This window comes from Musca autumnalis, unplaced genomic scaffold (assembly GCF_047663935.1).
Source record: "Musca autumnalis isolate F117 unplaced genomic scaffold, ASM4766393v1 scaffold_4, whole genome shotgun sequence".
NCBI lineage: Eukaryota > Metazoa > Arthropoda > Insecta > Diptera > Muscidae > Musca > Musca autumnalis.
The window spans coordinates 99,788,486-99,813,265 of NW_027411977.1; the positions used below are offsets into that span (position 1 = coordinate 99,788,486).

Sequence of the window (24,780 nt, forward strand, 5' to 3'; positions counted from 1 at the left end):
TAGTTACCATCACAATTTGTAGACATCGATTTTTGTATTTTTGTCTCGGGCTGGGACCACAGTGCAATGGTTCAAGAAACGATTTACCTGGCCAAAAATCAAAATTTTGCTTTGTCACAAATATTTAATTTCTATATGGAATTCGATAGTAAACATATTGAAACCAAGGAAACGAAAAAATTAGGTCAAAATATTGGAAGGTGCGGGCGTGGGGTGCCCCTAAAGACGAACATTTTTCCCATGTTTGAGAAATACGTAATTTTTGACAACTTCTGGAGAAAGAAATATCTATTTCTCGAAAAATATAACATATATTGCGTTCGCTGTTTTTTTGTTAGGTAGGTAGGACTGTGGCCTTTAAAAATAAATTAAACAATTTACTGTAGCGTTTACACAACATGAGCTATTTTATTTTTCCTCAGGTACTAAATTTTATGAAATATTGGAGTAGAACTTTTGTGGAACAACATGGAACAATGTTCTGTTTCCACAGAAATATGCCCGAGAGTCTCCTCTTTCAGCTCATATATACTTTTGTCCCGTCCCGTCCCGTTCCGTCCGTTTAACACTTTTTTAAATTTATTGAAATTACATGGGTAAAAATTTGTGTTTTTCCATACCATTTCCCATATGAATTACAGTTTTTTTACACAAATTAACATTTTTTGGAGTATATGAGTTTTCATATGAGTTATATAAGTTTTATGAAAACCCAAGGAGCATTTTTATTTAATTTTTGAAACAATAAAAATTGTTTCTATTTTTTTGTAAAAATTTATGAATTTTTTTTTTTAATTTTTTTTTAATTTTTTTCAATTTTTTTTTTTAGTTTTTTTGCCATGCCACTTCAACAATTATCTGCCGTTAGAAGTAAGAACGCTGAAGGCCTGCCGTAGATTTAGCTCCACACGGAAAACTAAACGTAGAATGGTTATATTGGCAAGCAGAAACACCTGTGTGGTCTTGTTTACTGTTTATATATCCTGATACATTTTTAGTCGATCTGAGAATTCTCCTAATCGAGATATCCTGTAGCTAGTATTTATTGTAATAGATGCCAAGCCATCACCGCGAACTAAAAATCCCATAAGCCATCTTAGTTTCCAGATATTCCCTGTATGAGGCCTATAGGACATTGTTTACATCTAATATAATCTGGTAGGCCCTTGGTCGATATGTTAATCCACCTAGTAAGAGTATTCTGTGCCTCATATTGTTGATACTTGTTGATACTTGTTACTCGAAATGTCAAATTGCAGCACATTCAGTTGGAAAATATGGCCAAAATCGTGAAATTATAAAAAACGGGAATTACGTCTATATTTGGGATATACCAAAACATGGACCTCTGTCGACCATGGACCTACGCAAGATGTTTAATACCACCAAAGAACACAAAATGTCAAATTACAGCGAATTCACTTTGAAAATATAGACAAAATCCTGAAATTAATAAAAAACTGGAAGTACCGTTATGGGAGTCTATACCTAAAAGTGGACCAATCCTGACGATTTTTGGGGAAAATTATCTTCTATTCACTACGAGTTCAGATCGATATCTTGATTAGAAATATTTTTGTCGCTCTCTCCCATACAAGCTAAACCACAGTGCATTGTGCGCCGTTCTTACTTGTTTTTAATATTTTTTTTTAATTTTTACCTATGGCTACGACAGTAAATATTTGGGCCAAAGCATTAGTTTAAAAAGTGTTGACTGTGTTTCTCGTAGTTACAAATAAATAATAAAAAAAAACTGCACCATACTATTGCCCTGTTGCTGTGGTCTATCAATGAAAGCAGTGATCTTCACATATAGGTGGCGTTTGTTTTTGTTTTTGAGTCACAATGAAAACAATTCACCCATTTAATGCTATTGGCTTATCTTATCATATTACATTTAACGTTTTCAGATAACAAAACACAAAAATATTTCAATAAACTATACCTACAACAATACCGTGATTAGTACCGATACGACTTTCAAACGTTAACAATAACCAACGACATAACGAACAAACGTTTTCGATTTGTAGTTATTTTGTATAAAAATTGGGAAAACATTACAAAATGAAGTTAATAAAAAATCCCTCAACTTATTTGGTGATCTTCCTAAGTAAGATTTATTTGTTTGTTCATTTTTGTTGTTTTGTCATTAGAATTTAGTGAATAGTGTGAGACATTATTTAAGCTAAAGAAATAATAAAGAATATTAATATTTAATGTGTACATTAAAAAAAAAGAAATTTCTGTGTATATGACGATACGTATTCATACGTCTATACGTATGTATGTTGCAACTTACAACACCATTGATAACAAACAAAACGCGATAAGATAATGAAATTACTCATGGTAAATGTATACAATCGGAATGTTGTGATGATTCAAAATTTAAATCATTAGCCCAAAATAACGGGAAAACAGTGTTAACAATTATTTGCTTCATTTGAAACGTTACATAGCCCATTATAGGGCATTTGTTTCTTATGATTCACAGCATTGTCTTTATTAATGTGCTCAACTTTTGTTAACAAACTATGATGTTGAATAAAAGCAGCAGAAAATAATAAAACACAACAAAATATGTTTTTATTAAATAATATATTAACTCTTTTGCTGAATGATTAACATTTGTTAAAGATTTTATAAACCGAATTGAAATTGTCATAACTTTTTTTTTATTTATTTATTTATTTATTTATTTATTTATTTATTTGTATATCTCCTGTACAACAAGACTTGAGTCTTTTAGATTATAGTACAGGATTACATATATATAAATCATATCCAACTTATATTTAATGATTTAACAATATTTAATATTTAATAACATAAATTTTTTTGAAATTTCAAAAGAAAACATATTTTGTGGTAAATTACAATGATAACATAGAAGTTTAATGGACATTTAATAAAGATAATTAATTTTACATCTTTGTGTTTATTTCAGCTTGAGTCCATATTTTATTGTAATTCAATTGTTTGAATAACAACAAATATTTTAAAGTGGATATGAAATTGATTAGTTGCGGGCGAAGGGTAGGGAATACTATAGTTTCAGTTGTCACCAAGCAACTTCATCAGTTCCCTTTTTCGCCGACTCTGTATCGATAAACAGGTCAATAAAGCCATCTAGCAAATTAAATAAAATGAGAAATTTGCTGTATGGCCCTAAAGCTGTTTACCCTACAATTTGAGTCGAACTAAAAAATTTCATATCCACCACTGTTTTTATGTCGTCTTTGCTTCGCAAAGAATACGAACATAGTAATGTTGCTTCAATAAGCGGGGGGGTAAAAACAACAAGAAAATTGTTTTTGCATTACGCATTGGTCAACAAGGCCGTGCTGATGCCTATTATTGTTGTTGGCGTTTTTTATTGTTGGACTGCAGAATTTTACATCTTTGTGTTTATTTCAGCTTGAGTCCATATTTTATTGTAATTCAATTGTTTGAATAACAACAAAATATTTTAAAGTGGATATGAAATTGATTAGTTGGGGGCGAAGGGTAGGGAATACTATAGTTTCAGTTGTCACCAAACAACTTCATCAGTTCCCTTTTTCGCCCGCAACTAATCAATTTCATATCCACTTTAAAATATTAAATTAAATATCCACTTTAAGTCATTAACATAAATGCAAAACAAAAGTGGACCCAGTATTGACCCTTGAGGAACGCCTTTATCTACATTTAGTGGTAATGATGTTTCAGTTCCAGTATACACAGATTGTGTCCGATCGGTAAGGTACGATTTTATAAGATTCGTCGAGGTAGAGGAGAAGTTAAAAAACCTGCGAAGTTTGAAACATAAATTGTTGTGGTCGACAGTGTCGAAGGCCTTTGAGTGGTCGAGTAAAATAAGAAAACCGGCCTTGTTTTCATCAATGTCACTCCTAATTTCCTCCGAAACATCAACTAGAGCTGTAGTGCAGCCATGGTCAGCACGGAAACCTGACTGCATGTTTGTTAATAATGATTCCCTATGGAGGTACTCAGACATCTGATTGTGTAGAATTTTCTCAAACACCTTTGAGAGATAACACAAGATTGCTATGGGTCGGTATTCATTGTTGGATTTTGGGACAGGAATAACCTTTGCATGTTTCCACTTCGTTGGATATGTGCTCGATGTTAGGATATTATTATAGAAGTACGTGATATAAGGTAATATAAGATGGTGTATAATCCGAATCAATTTTGGGTCAACTTTGTCAGGGTCAATCGCATTAGATTTAATTTTAGTAAAATAACTCTGTACTTCCATAGGACTGCACATCTGAATTCGAAATATCATTCACGTATAACATCATCTGTTAATCGACCATAGAATGAAGTATTAACCTGTACAGTGGGTATGTTGATAAAAGTTTGGTTGAGGTCATCCGCATTTTCATAACTTTGTACACAACAAACAATGATTGTAATTCGAACTGCTTCGTGATAGATGCACATTTTTTCACTTCTTCTTCTTCTTTATTTGCCAACCCGTATTCGGGTGTTAGCGATCATACAATTATGTTTTACATTGTTAACAATTTAATTATATTTTTTATTCCATTATAGATAGGTTTCGATTCTTGGCAGCATTCAGGAGGCTTCTTTCGTCTTGCACTCCCTCAATAAATACAATAAAATCTGTATATCTTTAAGAAAAAACATTATTATTTTTTGTGTCATTTTGCGACCTTACAAAGAATATGGGGATTTCTCGGTGAAATCGGACACTTTTTCATAATAATAAAAAATGAATTTTCTGCTGTGGTGATGCTACTCATTCAGCAAAACATTTTAGTATATTTTCAGATTTTTTTGACTATAGTCTCCAGGGATATCGCGCCCTGAAAAAGACGAATTCTGTAACAACTGTAATAAATATTCATAACTTATAATGGAAAAAGACTTTTTTGTATTTTTTATTTATTTATTTTTTGTTGTTGTCAGATATCTAATAAAAAATATAAAAAATATTTTGCACAGTGGGCTTGGATGCAATTTTCGCGATTTAATATTAAAAATCAATTTTTATCAATGATTGTACTTTCCGATTTTCTTGATTTTTTTTTTGTATTATTTGGTGGTCCGATTCGAATAATTACTATTTTTCTTATTTTATTAAAATTTGTTCATTCGCAAAATCAAACCGATTTTTAAGATGTTTAAGATAAACTCCGAAATAAAACAACAAAACAAATGTTAATAAATGTGTTTTAACTTTTGGTAAAATAACACATCTTGCACAGTGGTATATAGGAAAATCTTTATGGACAAATTTTAAAAAAATTTATAAAAAATAGCAATTATTCGAATCCCACTACCAAATAGGACTTAAAATTTCTGTAATTAATCATTATTTAATACAAAAAAATTTCAAGAAAATCTAAGAGTACAAACATTGATAAAAATTGGTTTTAAATATTAAAGCGCCAAAATTGCATCCAAGTCTATTGAGCAATTTTTTTATATTTTTTATTAGATTGCAGATACAACAATAAAATATATTAAAGAAGTTTTGAGTATTTCTTTGCAAATAGTTTTTACTAAGTCGGCTTTTTCAAAGCGCGATAACTCTGGAACCTTTAGTGAAAAAAATCTGAAAATATAGTAAAATTTTTGCTTATGAGCAGCATTGCCACAGCAAAAAACAAAGGAGATCAAAAACCTCGTTTTGAAAAGTGAAAAAACTGTCAAGTTGATTATGGTAAAATTCTGAGTCGATGTACGCTGAAATTTAGGGAAAATCCTTCTTTTGTTTGTAGTCTGGTCAAATTCTAAGATATCAATCCACGTCGTCACAATAAATGCCAAAAATTGTAACTAACAAAATAATTTTACAGGAGAAGCAAAAAATGTAAAATAAAATGGAAAAATATTTTATATTAGTCTTATGAAGGCGAGTATATGGGATATTATCAATCATATACGAATGGGAGTAAGTAATGAAACCAAAACCACGGAAATTCTTTGTTTTGGGATCCGTCATTACAACAAAATCTGCAATGTTACCCATTTTCCGAAATCCCTTTTTTTGAATAGGATCGTTATTTTTTAACGTAGAAGCTTGCAAGAGTATGTATGTATTTTAGTCTTATGTATTAGATTCAATCAAAAAACTCATTTTGACTTTTTTGGAGATACGACTTCGACTTTTTGGTATACCCCCATATAACGGTTGCCGCCTGATTTCGGGTATTTTGACGTTTTTAGCTACATATGTATTTTGGCAGGATTAGCTTTAATTTCGTAATCAGGGTTCCCAGTAATCAAGAAACTTCTCAACCAAAAATCATGGACTTGATTCACATTTTGGAATATTAGAAGTTTATTGCTACATTTCTGGCCAATTATCTCTAATTTGGAATTTAGGGTTTGAAGTGATCTTCACTACAAATTTTGAATATGGATCCACGTTTCAGGTATTTTTTTTTTGTATTTAGCTATATTATTCATGGTGCTCTTGAATCCAATTTAAATGAAAGCTGCTTACACCTGGGAAGTTTTTGCGTATTCTGAAACTACAATGTTCATAGATGAGAAAAATCAAAAACACAAAAAAATCGCCGAAGCGCTTTTTTAATAAATCGCGATTGAATTTAACATTTTTAGTCCTATCTATATAGCAAGTCCTATCAAAATAAGAATACAGGAAATGTGGTAGCTATTAAAATTCTCTACCAGATTGGCCTTAATTATATTTTCATAGATTTTACAACTTTTGAGATATAGAAGTTGAAATTGGGACAATTCAAATTAAATTCAACTCTGTATCGTCTCCTTATAAAACAATGTCATGACAGTAATTTCCCAACTTAAACTTATATATCTAAAAAAATGGTACAACCTAGGAAGAATTGCATAAGCCCGTCTTGTAGAGAATTTTCACAGCTATAAGATTTTCTCAGGTCCCATGCCGATAAGATTTGCCGTATTCAAGCAAAATCGCGAAACCCTAACAAAAAAAACTAAAAATGTAAACTGAGCTTCTTTATTTCAAAAATGGCATAAACGTCAATCCTGTAGAGAATTTTCACAGCCACAACATTTTTTTATCTCCATTTCGATTGGACTTGCGGTTTCCAAGCAAAATCTTGAAAACCTAAAAAACACCTAAAAATGTGAATTTTGACCGCGATTTATTTAAAAATCCCTCCAGCGATTTTTTCTTGTTTTTGGATTTTTCTCATTTATGAACATTGCTGTTTCAGAATTCCCCTGTGTAAGCGGTTTTCATTAAATGTTAGTTAAGGCGCACCCTTCATGACATTGCTTTATAAGGGGACGACTATACAGTCAGTGCATTGTCCCAATTTGAACTTCAGTATCTCGAAAATATTAAAACCTACGAAAATACCGTAAAAGTGACTCTTGTAGAGAATAGCTACAACATTGTTCTCAGTCTCATTGTGATAGGACCTTCGATTTTTCAACAAAATCGTGAAAACCTAAACAACCCCTAAAAATATCAACTTGAATCGCGATTTATTAAAAATGCGCTCCGGCGATTTTTTTTTTTTTTTTTTGATTTTTCTCATCTATGAACATTGTAGTTTCAGAATCCGCACAAACTTCTCAGGTGTAAGCACTTTCCATTTAAATATGATTCAAGAGCACCGTGTATTGTGACCGAATTAGCTACAATTTGGCATTTAAGGTTCCCAGTGATCAATAATCTTATCTATTTACAATTATGAACATACATATGTGTAGATTTTGGAATAGCCTCCATATAACGGTACCACCAGATTTAAAATGTGTTGTCGTTTTCTTACCCTTAGGCTTAATGCTACACTTTGATACAACCAAAAATGTGCCTCATCGAAATAATAATTTTAGACCCCGAATATGCTTGGACCAAAATCCGTTTAAAACAATTTGGAGTCGATTTAGCCTGTCTGCCTGGCTTGTGCGAACCAAATTTTGCACTTCGTAATATTTGGCCCGAACTTAGTTTAAGTTGAAAGATGGGCCATATTGGCAAGATTTTATCTACATTATCTGTCTGAATTTGATGTAATAAGGAAATTAGGGTTCAAAGCAATTAAAAAAACGTATTCACCCAAAATTTTAGACATAGGTCAACGTTTTGGTATAATTCCCATATACCGGTACCGCTAGATTTTAGGTATTTGGAAGTTATTATCTACATTTTCGGCTTAACTCATTTATAAATCGGTTCCGCCAGAAATCAGTTGTTTTTATAATTTTGTCTGCATTTTTTGTCAAAATTGTGTTTATTTTAGCATTAAGGGTTCGCAGTGTTCAAGAAAGAATGGACATATATCCACGCCCGATTTGGGGTATTTGGAAGTAATTTGGCATTCTTCACCAACAAGTTCGGACATACATAAGTCATGTGCACTAGGGTTATGACCTTTTTAATTTTTTTTCACAAAAATTATGTATTATTTTAAATAAAATTCATTTAATTTTATTACAAAAAAGTTTTCGCACAACTTTTTTTCTTTTTTTCGAAAAAAGCTATGAAATGAAAAAAATTCAAAAAATTATTTTCGATTGCACGAATAAATGAGCAAAATAACTTTCATTCCATTTAAATATTGAAAAAGGTCCCGCACAAACAAACCACTTTTAATTTTTAAGATGTATCATGTCGATTAAGCCATGTCCGTCCATTTGTCTGGCTGGTGCGCACGATAACTCTCGAAGGGATCAACCGATTCGAACCAAATTTTGGGTATTGTAATATTTTGTCCAAACATAGTTTAAGTTCGAAGATGGGCCATATCGGTCCACACCTTCGGGTACCTCTTCCACAAAAGTTCAATTTTTTTTTTTGTAAATTGGTGTGAACGATAACCCTCGAAGAGAGCAATCGTTTTTGTTCAAACTTTGCACATCGTATTATTTCTTCGAGTTATAGATCTTACTTAAATATGGGCTATATCGGTCCCCTCCTTCGGGTACCTCGCACACAAAATTCCGGTGAAGTTTAAGAGCTCTTCTTGGATCGTTTCGAAATTTTTTTCAGCAGGTTGTCCTTGCGGCTCCCTTTACGACGGTACATTTTTTTTGGGCGCAAGTCCATACTTTCTGAGATAATGGCCTAAAAGCTCCAAGAAACCATGACGGTACCATCTAAAATGGCAAATCCGCAAGATTACTCTCGCAGGGAGATTCTGACTGGTCCAAACTTTACACATCGTATTATTTTATCTAGTCATGTAACAAGTCGGAATATGGACTTTATTGGTCCCGTCCTTCGGGTACCTCCCATACAAAATAGCAAAATAGCACATTAATAGCTCGTCTCTGATCGTTTTGAATTTATTTCCAAAACGTTTGGGTAGTACGAAAAATAACCCTCGAAGGGAGAAACCGATTTGGTCCATACTTTGAACACCGTATTATTTCCTACAGCCTCCAATAATATCCGACTATTGACTACATAGAACCACACTTTCGGGTACGTCCCACACAAAGATTGAAAAGAGTGCAGTTGAAGAAGTCGTCCGAGGCTGAGGTATATCTCAGTCGGAACTTGTTGTTTTGGTTATTAGAATGTAAAACTGTAATCGTAGTAAAACTTAGTAGCTTCTTGCAGGTTCTGAAACCAACATTTTAATTACATAAAAGCATACGTACTTGTTTTTATTAGTAATTCTGGAATTTGAATTTGTCGTTAACTATAAGTAACAACGAATGTATTTACATGCAATTATGTACTATGTACTTCGGTGCAACTGTTAGTGAAACGTAAATATACTTATATGAACTACTAAAACTCCAAGGGATATACTTTATTAAAATTTGAGGATAACTAACCCAAATGTTCTCTGACCAAACTCGTTCCCAGTTATTAGTAAAATTTTCCCATATGCACATTCCCGGTAAACAAGCAATTATTAATAGAGAGAAAATTATGAAAATATTTGTAAACCACAAACAGGGAGAAAAGAAATGCAAAAAAAAACTAAAGCTACCCAGAGAAACCAACAAAAAAGCGTGTAACCGATAAAACAAAGAACGTGGTCTGTATGGTCTTTCGGACTCCAACTGTATGCTATAAGCAAAACAAATACGAATAATGCAAACTGCTGTGTTCTGGCATGTTTGGTACTAGATATGATTTTTGCTTCGAATGAAAATTATGGGTAGGGAAAATTGCTTCACTTTCTGCCACACAGTGGTTGAAATGATTCACCTAGCGTCGCAAAATTAATAACTTCTAAACTAATTGAGATATATTGTTGAAATTTTGCACAAAATCAGTCAGTATTTGTGCATTACGGAAGTGGAACATATTTCGAAAGTCATATCTTTTCGATAGATATCGAGTCCACTAGTCATTTCAGTGGGCTATCGTACACCTGTTGGACCAGTATGGACTTGTCCATGGAAAACATAACATGGCTGTACATAATCGGTATACATTTCCAAAGGAACTCCGAACAGACCCTAAACTACACTTGGATACAAATGTTGAACTTTTGTGGGCTAGGTATCCTAAGGAGAGGTACGATATGGGCCATTTTAGAAGTTAAACTAAGCTTGGACAAAACATGACGAAGGCCAAATTTTGGACCAAATCGGTTTATCAGTTCGAGAGTTATAGTGCTCTCCATCTACTACATATGGTGCCATAGGGGTTTTTTTACAACTTTCAGGCTGTTTTCCTAATAAGTATAGACTTGCCACTGAAAAAAACTTTTACCGATTAGTAAGGTGGAAGTTCGAAGCACAGTGAATCGTAAGGTAGTTCGAAGCGGGGTGATTCGGAGGGTGGAATTTCGGATCAGAGTGGTTCGGAATTAATTCAATATTTCATTTCAGCTTTGCTTAAATAGCGTTTTCAAAAAATCGGGCATAGGGGAGGTACCCCGCACCACCGAAATTCAAGAAAATATATAGCCAAGGGTCCTCCCTGTTCATTCTCTGAAATTTTCAGGAAAATAGGTTGAGTAGTTTCTGATATATAACATATTTAAAAAGTGTGCGTTCTAAAATAGGGTTTTTAAAAAAGTCAGGCATGGGGGAGTTGCCCCGCTTCTACCGAAATTTAAACATGTAAGAAAAGCGTTAAGTTCGGTCGGGCCGAACTATACCCTCCACCACAAATTTCAGCCATTTCCGTGGATTAATGTGGCCACAACCTTCAAAATACCGAAATTCGGAAGGTACCGTTCTATGGGGGCCATATGATGGCGTGGACCTATACCTAAAAATTTCTGGGGGAAAGTTTTATACGCCTAAAGAAGACTAAATAACAAATTTCAGCTATCTCGGTGTGATAATGAGGCTAAAACGTTCAAAATATCGAAAATCGGGAGATATTGTATTATGGGGGCTATATCAACACGTGGACTTATATAAACATTTTATGGTAGAAATGTTTCTTAGCCACAAAATACAAAGTTACAACCGATTCTTTGGTCAAATGGGCCTAATACATTCAAAATATATTAAAACAAGTAAAAAAGTATCAGTCGGCTTGGCCGACAGAGATATACCCTCAGCCTGTGTATATTGAAACAATTTTTTCCCAAAAAACGCATGTATTTAGGGAATTTTGGGCGTTTGAACTGACAAAAATGTTGATTAGGATTAGAGATCAAAAGTTTTGCGGAGGAGATACTAAAAAGAATGGATCTCCAGCCACTACATATGGTACCATAGGGGTTTTTTACAACTTCAGGGATGTTTGCTTAAGAAGTATGGACTTGCCCCTGAAACAACTTTTACCATCGCAATTGAGGCAGCGAATGCAAGTTGCTTCAACAAAAATCAAAGTGATTCGAAAGCAGGTCTTAAAGTGAACATGTATCCGAAATTTTGTGTGGGAGGTACCGGATGGAGTGGACAAATATTGTCCATATTTGAATCTGATCTATATCTGGTAGATATATTAAGATGTGTAAAGTATGGTCCAGTTCGGCCACTCTCTTCAAGAGTTATCGTACGCACAATTTTACCGAACATTTTTGAACATTTGTGGGGGAGGTACCTGAAGGAGTGGACCGATATGGCTTATCTTCGAACTTAAACTATGTTTGGACAAAATATTACTAAGACCAAACTTTGGACAGAATCGGCAGACCTGTTCGAGAGTTATTTTGCGCTCCAACCTCCTCACACGGTGTCATAGGGGTTTTTTGCAACTTTCAGGCTATTTTCTCAGGAAGTATGGACTTGCCCCTGATGAAACTTATACCGTAGTATGGAGGGCAGTGAATACAAGTTGTTAAAGCAAAAATCAAAGCGATTCGAGAGATGGTCCTAAACTGAACTCTTCCAAATTTTTGTGTGGGAGGTACCCGAAGGAGTGGACCAATTGAGTCCATATTAAAACCTGATCTAATTCTGGTACACTCTCCACGATGGGCAAAGTATGGACCATATCGGTTACTCCCTTCAAGAGTTATCGTGCGCACAAATTTTCCGAACATTTTCGAACTTTTGTGGGGGAGGTACCGGAAGGAGTGGACCGATATAGCTCATCTTCGAACTTAAACTAAGTTTGGGCAAAATATTACGAAAGCCAAAATTTGGACCGAATCGGTTCATCCGTTCGAGAGTTATCGTGTGCTCCAGCCAGCCAGACAGACAGACAGACAGACGGACGGACATTGCTCAATCGACTCCAAATTGTCTGAAACACATTTCGTCCAAACATACTTGGGGTCTAAAACCATTATTTCGATGAGGCACATTTTGCCCGTATGAAAGTGTATATACCCTTCATAGCCTAAAGACTGAGGGTGTAATGACGCGTACTTTATAAGGATCCTTATGTGGGGGCTATACCAAAACGTGGACCTATATAACCCAACTTTGGTAGGAATGTTTTCTGGCCTCTAAAGACACAAAATACCAAATTACAACCAATTCTGTGGTCAAATCGGTCTAATACATTCAAAATATATTAAAATGACGCGTACTATATATGGGGCCTTATATGGGGGCTATACCAAAACGTGGACCTAGGAACCAACTTTGGTAGGAATATTTTTTGGCCTCTGTAGACACAAAGTACCAAATTACAACCAATTCGGTGGTAAAATGGGCCAAATATCTTAAAAATTCCTTAAAACGACGAGGCGTCACGCGTCATTTTGTATGGGGGCTATACGAAACCGTGGACCTACATAGCCCGCTTTCAATACCAAAAGTCCTACGTAAATATAACATATTTTCCCAAAATTTCATCAACCTACGTCAATCCGTTCGGACGCTAGAGTGATTTCCACAGACGGACAGACGGACGGACATTGCTATATCGATGTAGAATTGCACGCTGATCAAGAATATATATACTTTGTGGGGTCTACAATGATTATTTCGAGTAGTTACAAACGTAGTGACAAACTTAATATACCCCCATCCTATGGTGGAGGGTATAAAAAAATCAACAAAATCGGTTAAGCCGTTTTTGAGTCTATACGGAACATACTGACATACACACATTGTCTTTTACATACATATAAGATGTAATTTTATAACACTCTCAAATTGAGTATAATCTAAGAGTGAAACCGAGTAATATCGATCCGAGGGTGGCAGTTCGGAGGGGGTGGTTCGGAGAGAGGAAGTTCGGAATGGGGTGGTTCGGAGCAGAATGGATCGGATAATGGAAATTCGAAGCCGAGTGTAAGTTCCGAGTAGGGTGGTTCGGAGGGTGGAAGTTCCGAGCAGAATGGTTCGGAGGGTGGAAGTTCGAAGCAGAGTGGTTCGGAGGGTAGAAGTTCGGAGCGGGATGGTTCGGAAAGTGTAAGTTCGGAAGAATTAATTCAATCCTTCGTTTCAGTTGTACTAAAATAGCGTTTTTAAAAAATCGGGCATAGCTAAATTCAACAAAATATATAGCCTATTTTCACCACGGGTATTTCCTGTACATTCCCTGAAATTTTCAAGAAAATCGGTTCGTTCGTTTTTGTGTCCATACCAGGCCTGCTCAGACACATACAAACACATTTTGTAATTGTGTTGGTTTTGAAATACACAAATTTCAATTTTCCTTTGTCTCTCTGTATACTGTGAGAAATATCGTAACAGTTTTTTTTTTTTTATTTTATATTTCAAAATATAGAGTAGAATAATTATTTTATTTTGACCAAATGTGACTGTTGATGTTATAATTTGTTGCAAATCAAGTTCGTGACAAACCAAAGTGCGTTGACAAACCAAACACTCTAATTTGCCGTAAAAATTTTAGGCAAATAAAAATTCGTATTCAGTATCTTCATTCATTTTTTCAGTGTACGCATATAAATTCATAGACAAATTCGAAAACAGAACCTTCCTCATTGAATGTTCAATAGAGACTGATTTTTAATTTTGAAAATATTCAAAACAAAAACAAAAGCTCTCTTTTTAAATTGTGTGTGTGAGAAAATTGACACACACCGACAGCTCAGGTGCGCACCTTGAGCAGGCCTGGTCTATACGGAACATACAAACATAGTCCGGTCAAAATAGACATTGAAATAACAAAAATTCCCACAAAGCTGAATTCTGGTGGACAGCTAGGGTTTGCCATTAGAAGCAACGTCCTAAAAGTCCCCATCGATCCCATGTGTGCAAAAAAAATTATTCGGGGTCAAAGGTCAAAATTTAAGGGTTTTTAGGTTTTCGGATTTATTTTTTGAAAACGGTTGATCTAATCAAGTGACTAAAGTAAATATTGTAGACAGAAAAATTACCTACAAGTTTGACCATTATAATTTTTTTCTTAGAAGGAACCATTCTTGAGATATAGCTGTTCTAAAAAACACATGATTTTTATGCACTTATAAGGGAAATATGCACATATTCAGACGAACCGGCTAAAATAAGCGAAGTAATCGGGCCTGTCCCCACAAAAAATATATATTTTCTTCAAGAGCGAAATTAGCTATCTTCTAAAAAAATTCCAAAAAAATCGGAGTGTGTTTAGTAGAGTTATTCAATGTTAGAGTCATTTTATGCAAAAATAGCCCATTTAACCCACATGTATAATCGAAAGCCCAACGGGAACGACCCCAACGAAAACTCTCCGATTTTTTTCAAGTTTTGTGCGAGGTAGTGTTTGTTGCGCTGATAACGGAAATGTATAATTTTCAACGGGTGCGGATCCGGTTCGCCGGTTATTAGACCCGAAAGGCCAAATTTAAAAACCGGGTTAGACCCGGTTCTACTGAACCGATTACTGCAAAGTGGATATCGTTTGAAAGCTTACGGAAGTATCTAACACATAGTGTCGTTACTTTAACCGGTTCGCCTCATAATGTACTTACGCTTCTAATTTTTTATTTGACCTTTAGATCAAGATATCTCGAAAATGGTAAGTCTTTTTTAAGAATCATAAAGACCAATCTTGTAGACAATTATTGAATGTACAACTTTTACTTTAGCGAGCTTTTGCATAGTATTACCGTTTTTGAGAAAAATTAAAAAAACTGAATAATGCCTCCAAAAATGACCTTTGACCCCGAATAACTTGTTTTGCACACATGGGATCGATGGGGACTTTTAGGACGTTGCTTCTAATGGCCAACCCTAGCTCTCCACCAAAATTCAGCTATGTGGGAATTTTTGCTATTTCCCTCTTATACGCATGTCTATTTTGACCGGACTAACAATTTTGCTGGCTACTGGTAAACACAACTTGTTAGAGTTGAATAGTTCATGAACGAACTAGTTCAATTGAACGATTCATTGAAAAGAGTGTATGAACTAGATCAGTCGATATAGTTCATTATAGTTCAATAGCTCACTGAGCGCCGACCGAAAGATCCACGAAGAACGATCAACGAACGAACGATTCACAATCTAGTTCATATGTCATTCACATATGAATAAAGTGACGCCGTCTTCTGTGCTAAGTGATGCCTTCGTAATGTAATGAGTTTTGTTTATTTTTTTGACAAAGACATAGAACTGTAAAGATTGGACATAGTGCATAATGCAGTTCAATTTTACTATTAAAACATAGAGGGTGTTTGTGTATAACAGACAACTAACGGCAACAAAAACAAGTATAACATAATTTTATGTCACCATATTGGAACATAACATTATGTTAGACCTCCAGCGCCAACTACCGATGTATAGTAGCAATGTAAATGTCCCATCTTGTTATATTTTATGTCTTTGTTTTTGATCAATGTGAAGTGTCAACCCCCATTATAATAAAATTAATTTCTACATAAAGAACATTTTTACATATCATATCCCAATATATCGAAGCTATTAAGGCCTCGACACATAAGCCGCTCCTCTTTCTTACTTAATTCATTTCTGGTAAAGGAATAAAGAAATGTCAGAACCATATTTCAATTAGGTCGAACTTGGCCTTTGGTCTTTTACCAGAAATGAATTAAGCAAGAGGGCCGAGCGGCTTATGTACCCAGGCCTTTACCTATTCAATATGCCTTGTTTTGGACTGAAAAAGGGAAAATATAAAAAGAAACAAAGCTTTTTTCGCAGTGATCATTTCTACACACACAACATACGAGTTTTTTTGCCAGCCACTTAATTAAATTTTAATTTCAATTTTTTCCGAAGGAAGTTGTTTTGTAATCTTAATGCAAACTTAATCTTTCTTTATCTAAATATGTTTTTGTAGTTTAATTATACTATTCCATTGTTTTTTCCTATTTGGTGTATATATGTGTTTTCATCAAGCGAACGATTAAGATCCATTGAATGATTCTGATCCGAATGATTGAACTCGATAGTGAACTATGAACTAGATTACTGAACTAGTTCAGTTAAAAGAACTGAGCTTTTGAACTAGATCTTTCAAATGAACTAGATTGTACAACTCTACAACTTGTTACCACCCAATCTACTCGCAATGCTATAGACTGGTGAATTTAACATGGGGATGTCATAGGAATAGGTCTATTGTCCCCTCACTGCATTACCAGTAAACACCCAATTCTTTAGTCGTGTGAAAGGCAATTGTCTATTCATGGCACTACCAGTAACCAGTCAATTCGATAGTCTTGGTAAACCCAATTGTCCCTTCATTGCATTACCAGTAACCTGTCGATTCGGTAGTCAGAAATGATAGCCAATAATACCAGTAACTTGAAGTCAGATAAATGGGTTAATGCGTATATGCATTAGTCACATTTTATTTTAAATATTTTACAAAGGACAATATAATCTTGTATACATATAGATCTTGATCATTGGTACTGGAACTAGTGTATGACTACTTGATACGGCGACCTATGTTTATGTGGTCCTTGGAATGTTTTTCTTCTGGGTCCTTCAGATCAATCAAAAGTTCCTGGAATAAAATGTAAAGAAGTTTAATGAAATGACACGATAATGAATTGTGTCAAGATATGTATCAATACTTACCACATATATTATAAATATTATTTTTAAATTATTCATCCTTTCTATGATTTCTCTCGTAACACGTTCTTGTTTGCATCTTCAATTTTTTCACAACAAACGCATCAATAAGTTTTCTTAATTATGAATAAACAAAATGACAGAATTTTTTTTCTATTTTGTTAAATAAAAAAATTAAAAAAATAAGTATCAGTGTTTTATTAAAACAGTGTTGCACTTAAAACAAGAAAATAATTTGCCGTTTACCCTCAATAAATATATTCTTTCTCATGATGGAATCTCTCAAATAAAACGATTGCTGTTTAATTTTGCCTCCATTTATAATTTAAATGCAAGCGTTTTATTTGAGAGATTCCATCATGAGAAAGAATATATTATATATATTTTGAAGGTTGAGCCTGTGGTTATACATTTCTCTATTATATTGACTTGTCCGAAAAGAATTTTAAACAGAAACATTTTACATACAAACAATTTGGAACCTATTATTGAAATATTTGTTGCATAATTTTGCATATGTGATATGTTTCGATTGCAATTTAATCAGAAGCCAAATTTGACATGAATCGGACCAAAAATAGGGGTTGCATAAAATTCTTCTGTCTAGTTATAATATATTATAGCCAGAAGAATACTACAATAGTTGTACTGTGCATAAGGTTTCCCAAAAGCATTTTTAATATTTAGCATAGAAATTCCCCAGCATGAATGTGAATACATTCCTTTTTTTGTTTACATTGTATGTAAAAAGTATACATAGCTCTACTAATTAAGTGGTAATTCATAGAAGTTCTTCATTCAAACTCCATCATATTAACACGTACATACATAGATAGGTACACAAATAGTGGGGTTTATGTGTAGTAAACCATTGAATGGATTACATTTAAAATGTGCGACAACTAAAAGTTTAGCATATCATGACAAAATGAATGGCTATACAATTTAGTGGAATGGCTTTGCTGAAGCATCCGGACAATTTCGTTAGTCATACATTTTCACAAAGTGTAAAATAAACATTGACATTTTAATTAAATCTGTAAAAATGGTCAGATTTTTATCATATTACGAGTACCTGTATTAAATAACATAGGAATTGTAAAGATATGTACATACGTACATTAGCTTTATAAAGTTGTTGCAATTTTTGCAAATATTAAAAATACATCTGCGTAACCGTATAGAATAGCATGGTAAAATATTAAAAAAATACGTTGTCACTTTTCCCATACCGCTAAAATAGTTACCGCACATATCACATGTAAATTTTTGAAGCAGTTTATAAAGACTTTGTCCGTCATCAAGGTTTTTGAAACAAGTAAGAGCGACATTAAGTTCGGTCTGAGACATCCACGTTATTCTACTCATTCAGAATCCGAAATACCATGTTGCAGTCCTTAATTTGGACGATGCGTGTACAATCTTCAAACTGTGTAAAATCTGGAGATAACTCCATATTGGAAATATACCAAAGGATGAAACTATATTGATCATTTTCTGCGTGGAAGTTTTTTATCAATTGTAGCAGTCGCTACAGTAAAATCGAGCGTATCGATGTACCTTCCAAACTCTGAACCCCCAATACCTCTCCCATGGGGGCTACACAAAAGAGCGTATTTCTATTGACCATTCTATGCGGAAATGTTTTGTACCCCCACTTGCACTTGCTACTAGTGTATAAATTAATTAAATATCCACAGCATAAATCCTATTATGTATACATAAACGTTTTGTTTTTGCACTCCAAAAATATTCTTCCCCTAAGTAAATATTATATTCTAATTGCATTCATGGGACGCATGAGATTTTGTTATTCCATATCCCCACAAATAAACATTTTAAGTACTTATGTACATACAAATGTTCGTATGTGTATAACTGTAAACAGTGTCGTCTCATGTGAACGTTGATACAAAAGCTTTTTCAACTTATTGTAAAGCATATTTAATTACTAATTGTTATTCGTAATCACTTCGTATTTATCTTACATTTTTTTCCTTTCTTTTTTGCAGTTCTATTTGCCTGTTGCACCCAGGAAACGGAAGCTGTACGTCGTGTTATGCGAGGACGCAGAACATTAACCCGCAGATATTTTAGTGAGTATTTTTATGTGTGAACGAAAGTCAAAGGAATCGCAAAACAGCGAAAAAATCGTCTTTCTCTTGGTATACAATTCTTCCCTTTCCAAACATGCGCATCTCTAAAATGAAAATATTGCTATTTTCTGCAGATATGAAAAAGAGACAAAAGGCACTGTCTAACATTTTCTTTTAGTTACATGCATAAGTTTTAAAAGTAATTTTGACAATTTTATTAGTTTAAGTTCACTTTTGATACTGCGTATGGGAAAGTTATAAAATAATTTCAGAAACAGCTTTTTATTCTTATTATGCAAAGAATTGAAAGGCCAGCGATCTACTTACTTGCTTAGTTGATCATCTGCAGGACATTTGTTGTATAAGCCGAACTAAGGGAAGATTTATATTCCTCTCTATTTGATTTCCACATTTTAGGATCTCGCCTTCCACTTGCTCGTTCCATCGAAGCCTTCGACTGCCAGCGGGTTCATAATCGCTCATTCTTATGACATTACCTATCCAACGCAATTGCTGTATCTCGATACCTTTAACTACACTGATGTCGTTGTATAGCCGATGCAGCTCATGGTTTATGCAATGTCGATAATCAAGGTCAACGTATATTAATTAGCCCGTAAATCTTTCGAAGACTTTTTTCTCCCAAACACCCTAAGCACTGTCTTATCTGCTTGCGCAACTACCTAGGCTTCGGAACTAGACATTAGCAGGTGAAGAATCAGTGGTTTGTAAAGTGTTATTTTAGTTTGACGAGATGTGGTTTTCTTTTAAAACTGGCTACTTTATCCAAAGTAGCATCAATTCTTCTTCTTATTTCACAACTAATGTTGGTTGTTGTGTTTATAGCGATGTCCAGGTAGACGAAGTATTTAACTACCAACTTCCACAGTCTGAGTTCTATGGACGCATTGCGCGTCGATACCGCAGTTTACCGTCATACCCAGTTTAGCAGATTCTCCTTCGGCCTTCTAAAAGGTATCCGTACCCTTCTTTTATATCTATATTGTCGGCACGTGTCATTTCTTTTGACGTTTCATCTCTTATAATCTTTTCCAGTAGGATGTTAAATAAGTCACATGAAACGCTGTCTGCTAGTCTGAATCCTCTTTTGATACTGAACTGTTCGAGGAGGTTCTTACCTTTGAACGTAGGGGGCTGTTAGAGTCTGCTTTATAATCGTTTACCGCCAGACCCAGTTTAGCAGATTATCCTTCGACCTTCTTAAAGGTAGCAGTTACTTCTTTCACTGATCGACCCATGATATCTATATCGTTGGCATCGTCGACATGTGGCTATTAGTGTAAATTGTCTAATTTCTTCTGACGTTTGCATCACGTATAATCTTTTCCAACAAGATGTAGAAGAGAACACGCGAAAGGCTGTCTCCTGGTATGAAACCTCTTTTGGTAGTGAACTGTTCGGAGAGATTCTTTACTTTGAAGGTAAGGGCTGTTGAAGGCTGCTTTATAATCGACAAAAATATGGTAACCGCCGATCTGCAGGGTGAATATCTATCTTGTCAATAGTGGATTCGTCAGGTCTAAGGCCGCATTGGTACGACCCAATTATTTCGTTAACCATAGGCTTTACTCATCCGAAGAATATTACTGATTATATATTATAAGCAATAGGGGAAAGACTTATGCCTTTCTTTTGGACGGAACACAGGATGCTAAGTTCCAATCGTCGGGTATGTTCTCTTCATACCTAATGGTGCTAACTAGCTGATGCCTTTGAACAGCTCGACTGGTAAGCAATCGGCTACTGCTGCCTTGTTATTCTTCAGCAAGTTTATTGTTATCTTCTTCATGCCTAATGGTGCTAACTAGCTGATTCTTTTGAACAGCTCGACTGGTAAGCAATCGGCAACTGCTGCCTTGTTATTCTTCAGCAAGTTTATTTTTATCTTTACCTCACATTGGCTGGGCGGTATACATTCAATACCATCTTCAGGAATTGCATTTGTGGTATCTTCTTCGCCTTCGCAACTATTCGATACCAACAGTTTTTAAATATGCTCTTTCCATATCCCAAGGACACTATGGGCCATTATTACGAGTATATGTTGACTTTTACTATTGGATGAATTTAAAAACTCAAAGTAAACCAATTTGGAGGCATTAAAAACATAAGTTTCACATTAAAAGTTAATGACAAACAGGTCATCCTTGAAATGTAATGGACACATTTAACCCAAGGTTAACCATAACTCTATAAATCTATTCGAAAAAATCCAAACTATAACAAAAGAAGCTTATAATAATGGAGGTTACTGTGTCAGTTACCAAATTATTTTGCTGGTATCTATAGGAGGACGTGCCTGTACCCAAGCCATCAGTTTGATGTTTCGCTCTTTGGTAGAATTTTCGGACTTCAAGTGCAAGTCTTTCATTCACTGGGGTGAAGAGGGAGATTATATGTTTTATGTGGCCAAAATAAGTTCTCGGCTGTGCCTTGTTAAAGCCAGTTAGGACCGTTGCTTGGAATCCTTCATCCCTTACGTCACCAAAAAAACAGTGATTCGCGAAACTTATACCAAGCAGCGACCTTTATTAGCTTTAATATGGAAAATATCCCGCTGTATACATATGAAAATTCCATTTATCCCAATTTAACTCCAAGTAAAGGAAAATATGTCAGTTACAAATAATAAGTTGGAAATAAAAACCAATCGTAGCGGTGGATACACTGCACAGTGGTGGCACTTAGATGGTAAAGTGTGACAAAAATACTTCTAGATAATATATCAAACTGAAACTTGCATCAATGGGTCCTAGTGGCTTACAAAAAATTAAAAAAATGGGATGTATTACCAACTATTGCAATATCTCCGTTAGGCGGCCACCTACGCCAATGGGATTTTCTACTTTCATACTCAGACTTTGCTTTTGGAAGGCCCCCAACCAAAGCTATGAGATTCGTCATTATTATTAAAATGAAAAGTTGGGTTCTATTAGCGGCTATTGCGATATCTTCGTTGTTTGACCACCAACAACAACCTATTCGCTTTGAAATAAAATGTTGACTTTTTCTCCAAGTAAGCTGTTTCACCGTTCCGACCCCTAAATATCATCCGACTATCACTAAAAATATAGGATTCTTCCCCTCCGGGACCTTCATCAACACCCAAAATTTGGTGACGATCGGATTAAAATTGCGACCTGTATCGTGATTACAAGGTTTAGGTGGACAGTCGGACGCACATAGTAAGATCGACTCAGCTCGTCGAGACATTTATTTTGGTATATATGTAGATATATGTATGGGTCTACGACCATTATTTCGATGCTTTACAAATCTTTTGGCCAAAACCAACTTATAATACCCTCCCCACATAGTGGTGTAGGGTTTAGAGGAATTGTTATAAGTAGAAAATCAAAGCTTAGGAGATACACTAAATCATTCAACTTAAGAAACTCGCTGATAATATAACCATTTTTTCTCAAAAAATAGTCATGTTTGTAATAAAGTTTGCATCTTTAAATTTTTTAAAATGGGACATGCATTTTTTTTGATTTTCTCTTTGGCCGAATCCACTGTGCACTGATACTGCGTCTGTAAACTTGGAACTAATACAGTACCATCTGCCGGTAATACATACAGAGTCAATTGGTTACTTCCTAGGACATCCTCATGTAAATGTTTACAGTTGATTGCACTGTGAGGGGTTTAAAGTGCAACTAATCACTATAACCTAGGGAATCGTAGAGTTAAGCCAATTAAACTAGTTGGAACGATCTAGTTCACTACGTAGTTCCAATCGCCCACATCCTGTTTTATGAAAAACACATAGATATTTCTATAAAAGATTATTGAAATATAATCATTCTGTAAAAGAAAAGGAGAGATGATAGTGCTTTCCATCAGTTTCATCTGAGTCTGTCTTTTCCTCATTGCATGTAAAATTGTGTCCTCGATACTATGACGAATAAAATAAATCTTTTAGCATCCGACATCTTATCACTCGTATATTCAATTAACGTAAATTAATTTTTATTAAACTTAATTTATTCTAAAATATTAATATTAAATAACCAATGTAAATTATTTTGTGATTTTCCCATATTTATTTTATAATAGAAGTTTTTAATCTTTCCTTTTTTGAAAATATTCTTTTCGTTTCCTTTGACAATTGCGTAAAGCAGTACAAAATGTACGAACATTAACCTTAAAATTTTTTATTTTTTATCTCTTTTCTTTTTGACTTTTTTCGTCCTGCTACCTTTTGAATGCAGCTGGTTTGGCCATACCCGGTTGGGCACTTGTGACTCTGATTGGTATTAGTGAACTTTTGCTAGGTGCCGTCCTTTACTTTGTGCTATACAAATTTATACTTAGCAAGGACTATGAACCGACCACAAATACATACGCACCAGCAGCAACAAATGATGTTTAGTTTTGTGTTGTTGTATAAAGGCTAGTCGGTATGAGGGAGGATGAAACTAACCAAAAAAATCAACCCAATGCAAAATAACCGTATCTTCAACATTATCAAACGATGGAATCATGTGCGATCCTTTAAAACTTCTAAAATATAAAATAAATATTTGAAGCTATGTGCAAACCCAGAATATGGCAAACTTTATCCCGCAATAACACCCAACATCTCACCGGCATAGCAAGACTTTCCAACTAACAAGTGCAGCAGAATAAAACGATAATGTAAAAAAACAGCATGAAAAACTATTTTATTAAGAAAAACAACGAACTTTGTCAACATGTTTTTAGAATTATTATAACCATCACATTACGTATATACTTTGTGTATATTTGTATGTATATGCTTGGTTGTTTTTTACGGAACTTTTCATTATATTATGTTAAAATGTATTGTGAATAAGATAATTTGTAACTAAATATAAATGTAGAATAAAATGTATGTACATGATTTCTGTTTAATTTTTAGTTTTTTTTTTATACCCTACACCACTATGTGGGGAGGGTATTATAAGTTGGTTTTGCCCAAAAAGTTTGTAACGCATCGAAATAATGGTCGTAGACCCATACTTATATATATCAAAATGAATGTCTCGACGAGCTGAGTTGATCTGGCTATGTGTGTCCGTCCGTCAGTCCGTCCGTCCGTCCGTCTGTCCGTCTGTCCGTCTGTCCGTCTGTCCATCTAAACCTTGTAATCACGCTACAAGTCGCAATTATGATCGGATCGTCGCCAAATTTTGGGTGTTGATGAGGGTCCCGGAGGGGAAGAAGCCTATTGATTTTGGTGATGGTCGGATAATATTTAGGGGTCGGAAAGGGCAAAAAACTAAGGTGGATAAAAAGACAGCGTTTTTTTTCCAAAGCGAATATCTCAGCTTCTATATGGGGTATACCAAAAGCAAGACCAGACAATAAAAGTAGAAAATATCACCTTTCTAAT

The 24,780-nt window shown here is 34.5% G+C and overlaps 1 protein-coding gene across 1 annotated transcript; it reads left to right on the forward strand.

The window, feature by feature from the left end:
• Nucleotides 1-1,960: 1,960 nt before the first annotated feature.
• Nucleotides 1,961-24,299, forward strand: hoka. The gene is made up of 3 exons (XM_073987540.1): nt 1,961-2,113; nt 19,317-19,400; nt 23,636-24,299. Exons 1-3 carry the CDS (start codon nt 2,068-2,070, stop codon nt 23,794-23,796), a joined length of 291 nt encoding a protein of 96 aa, XP_073843641.1. The 5' UTR covers nt 1,961-2,067; the 3' UTR covers nt 23,797-24,299.
• Nucleotides 24,300-24,780: the final 481 nt, after the last annotated feature.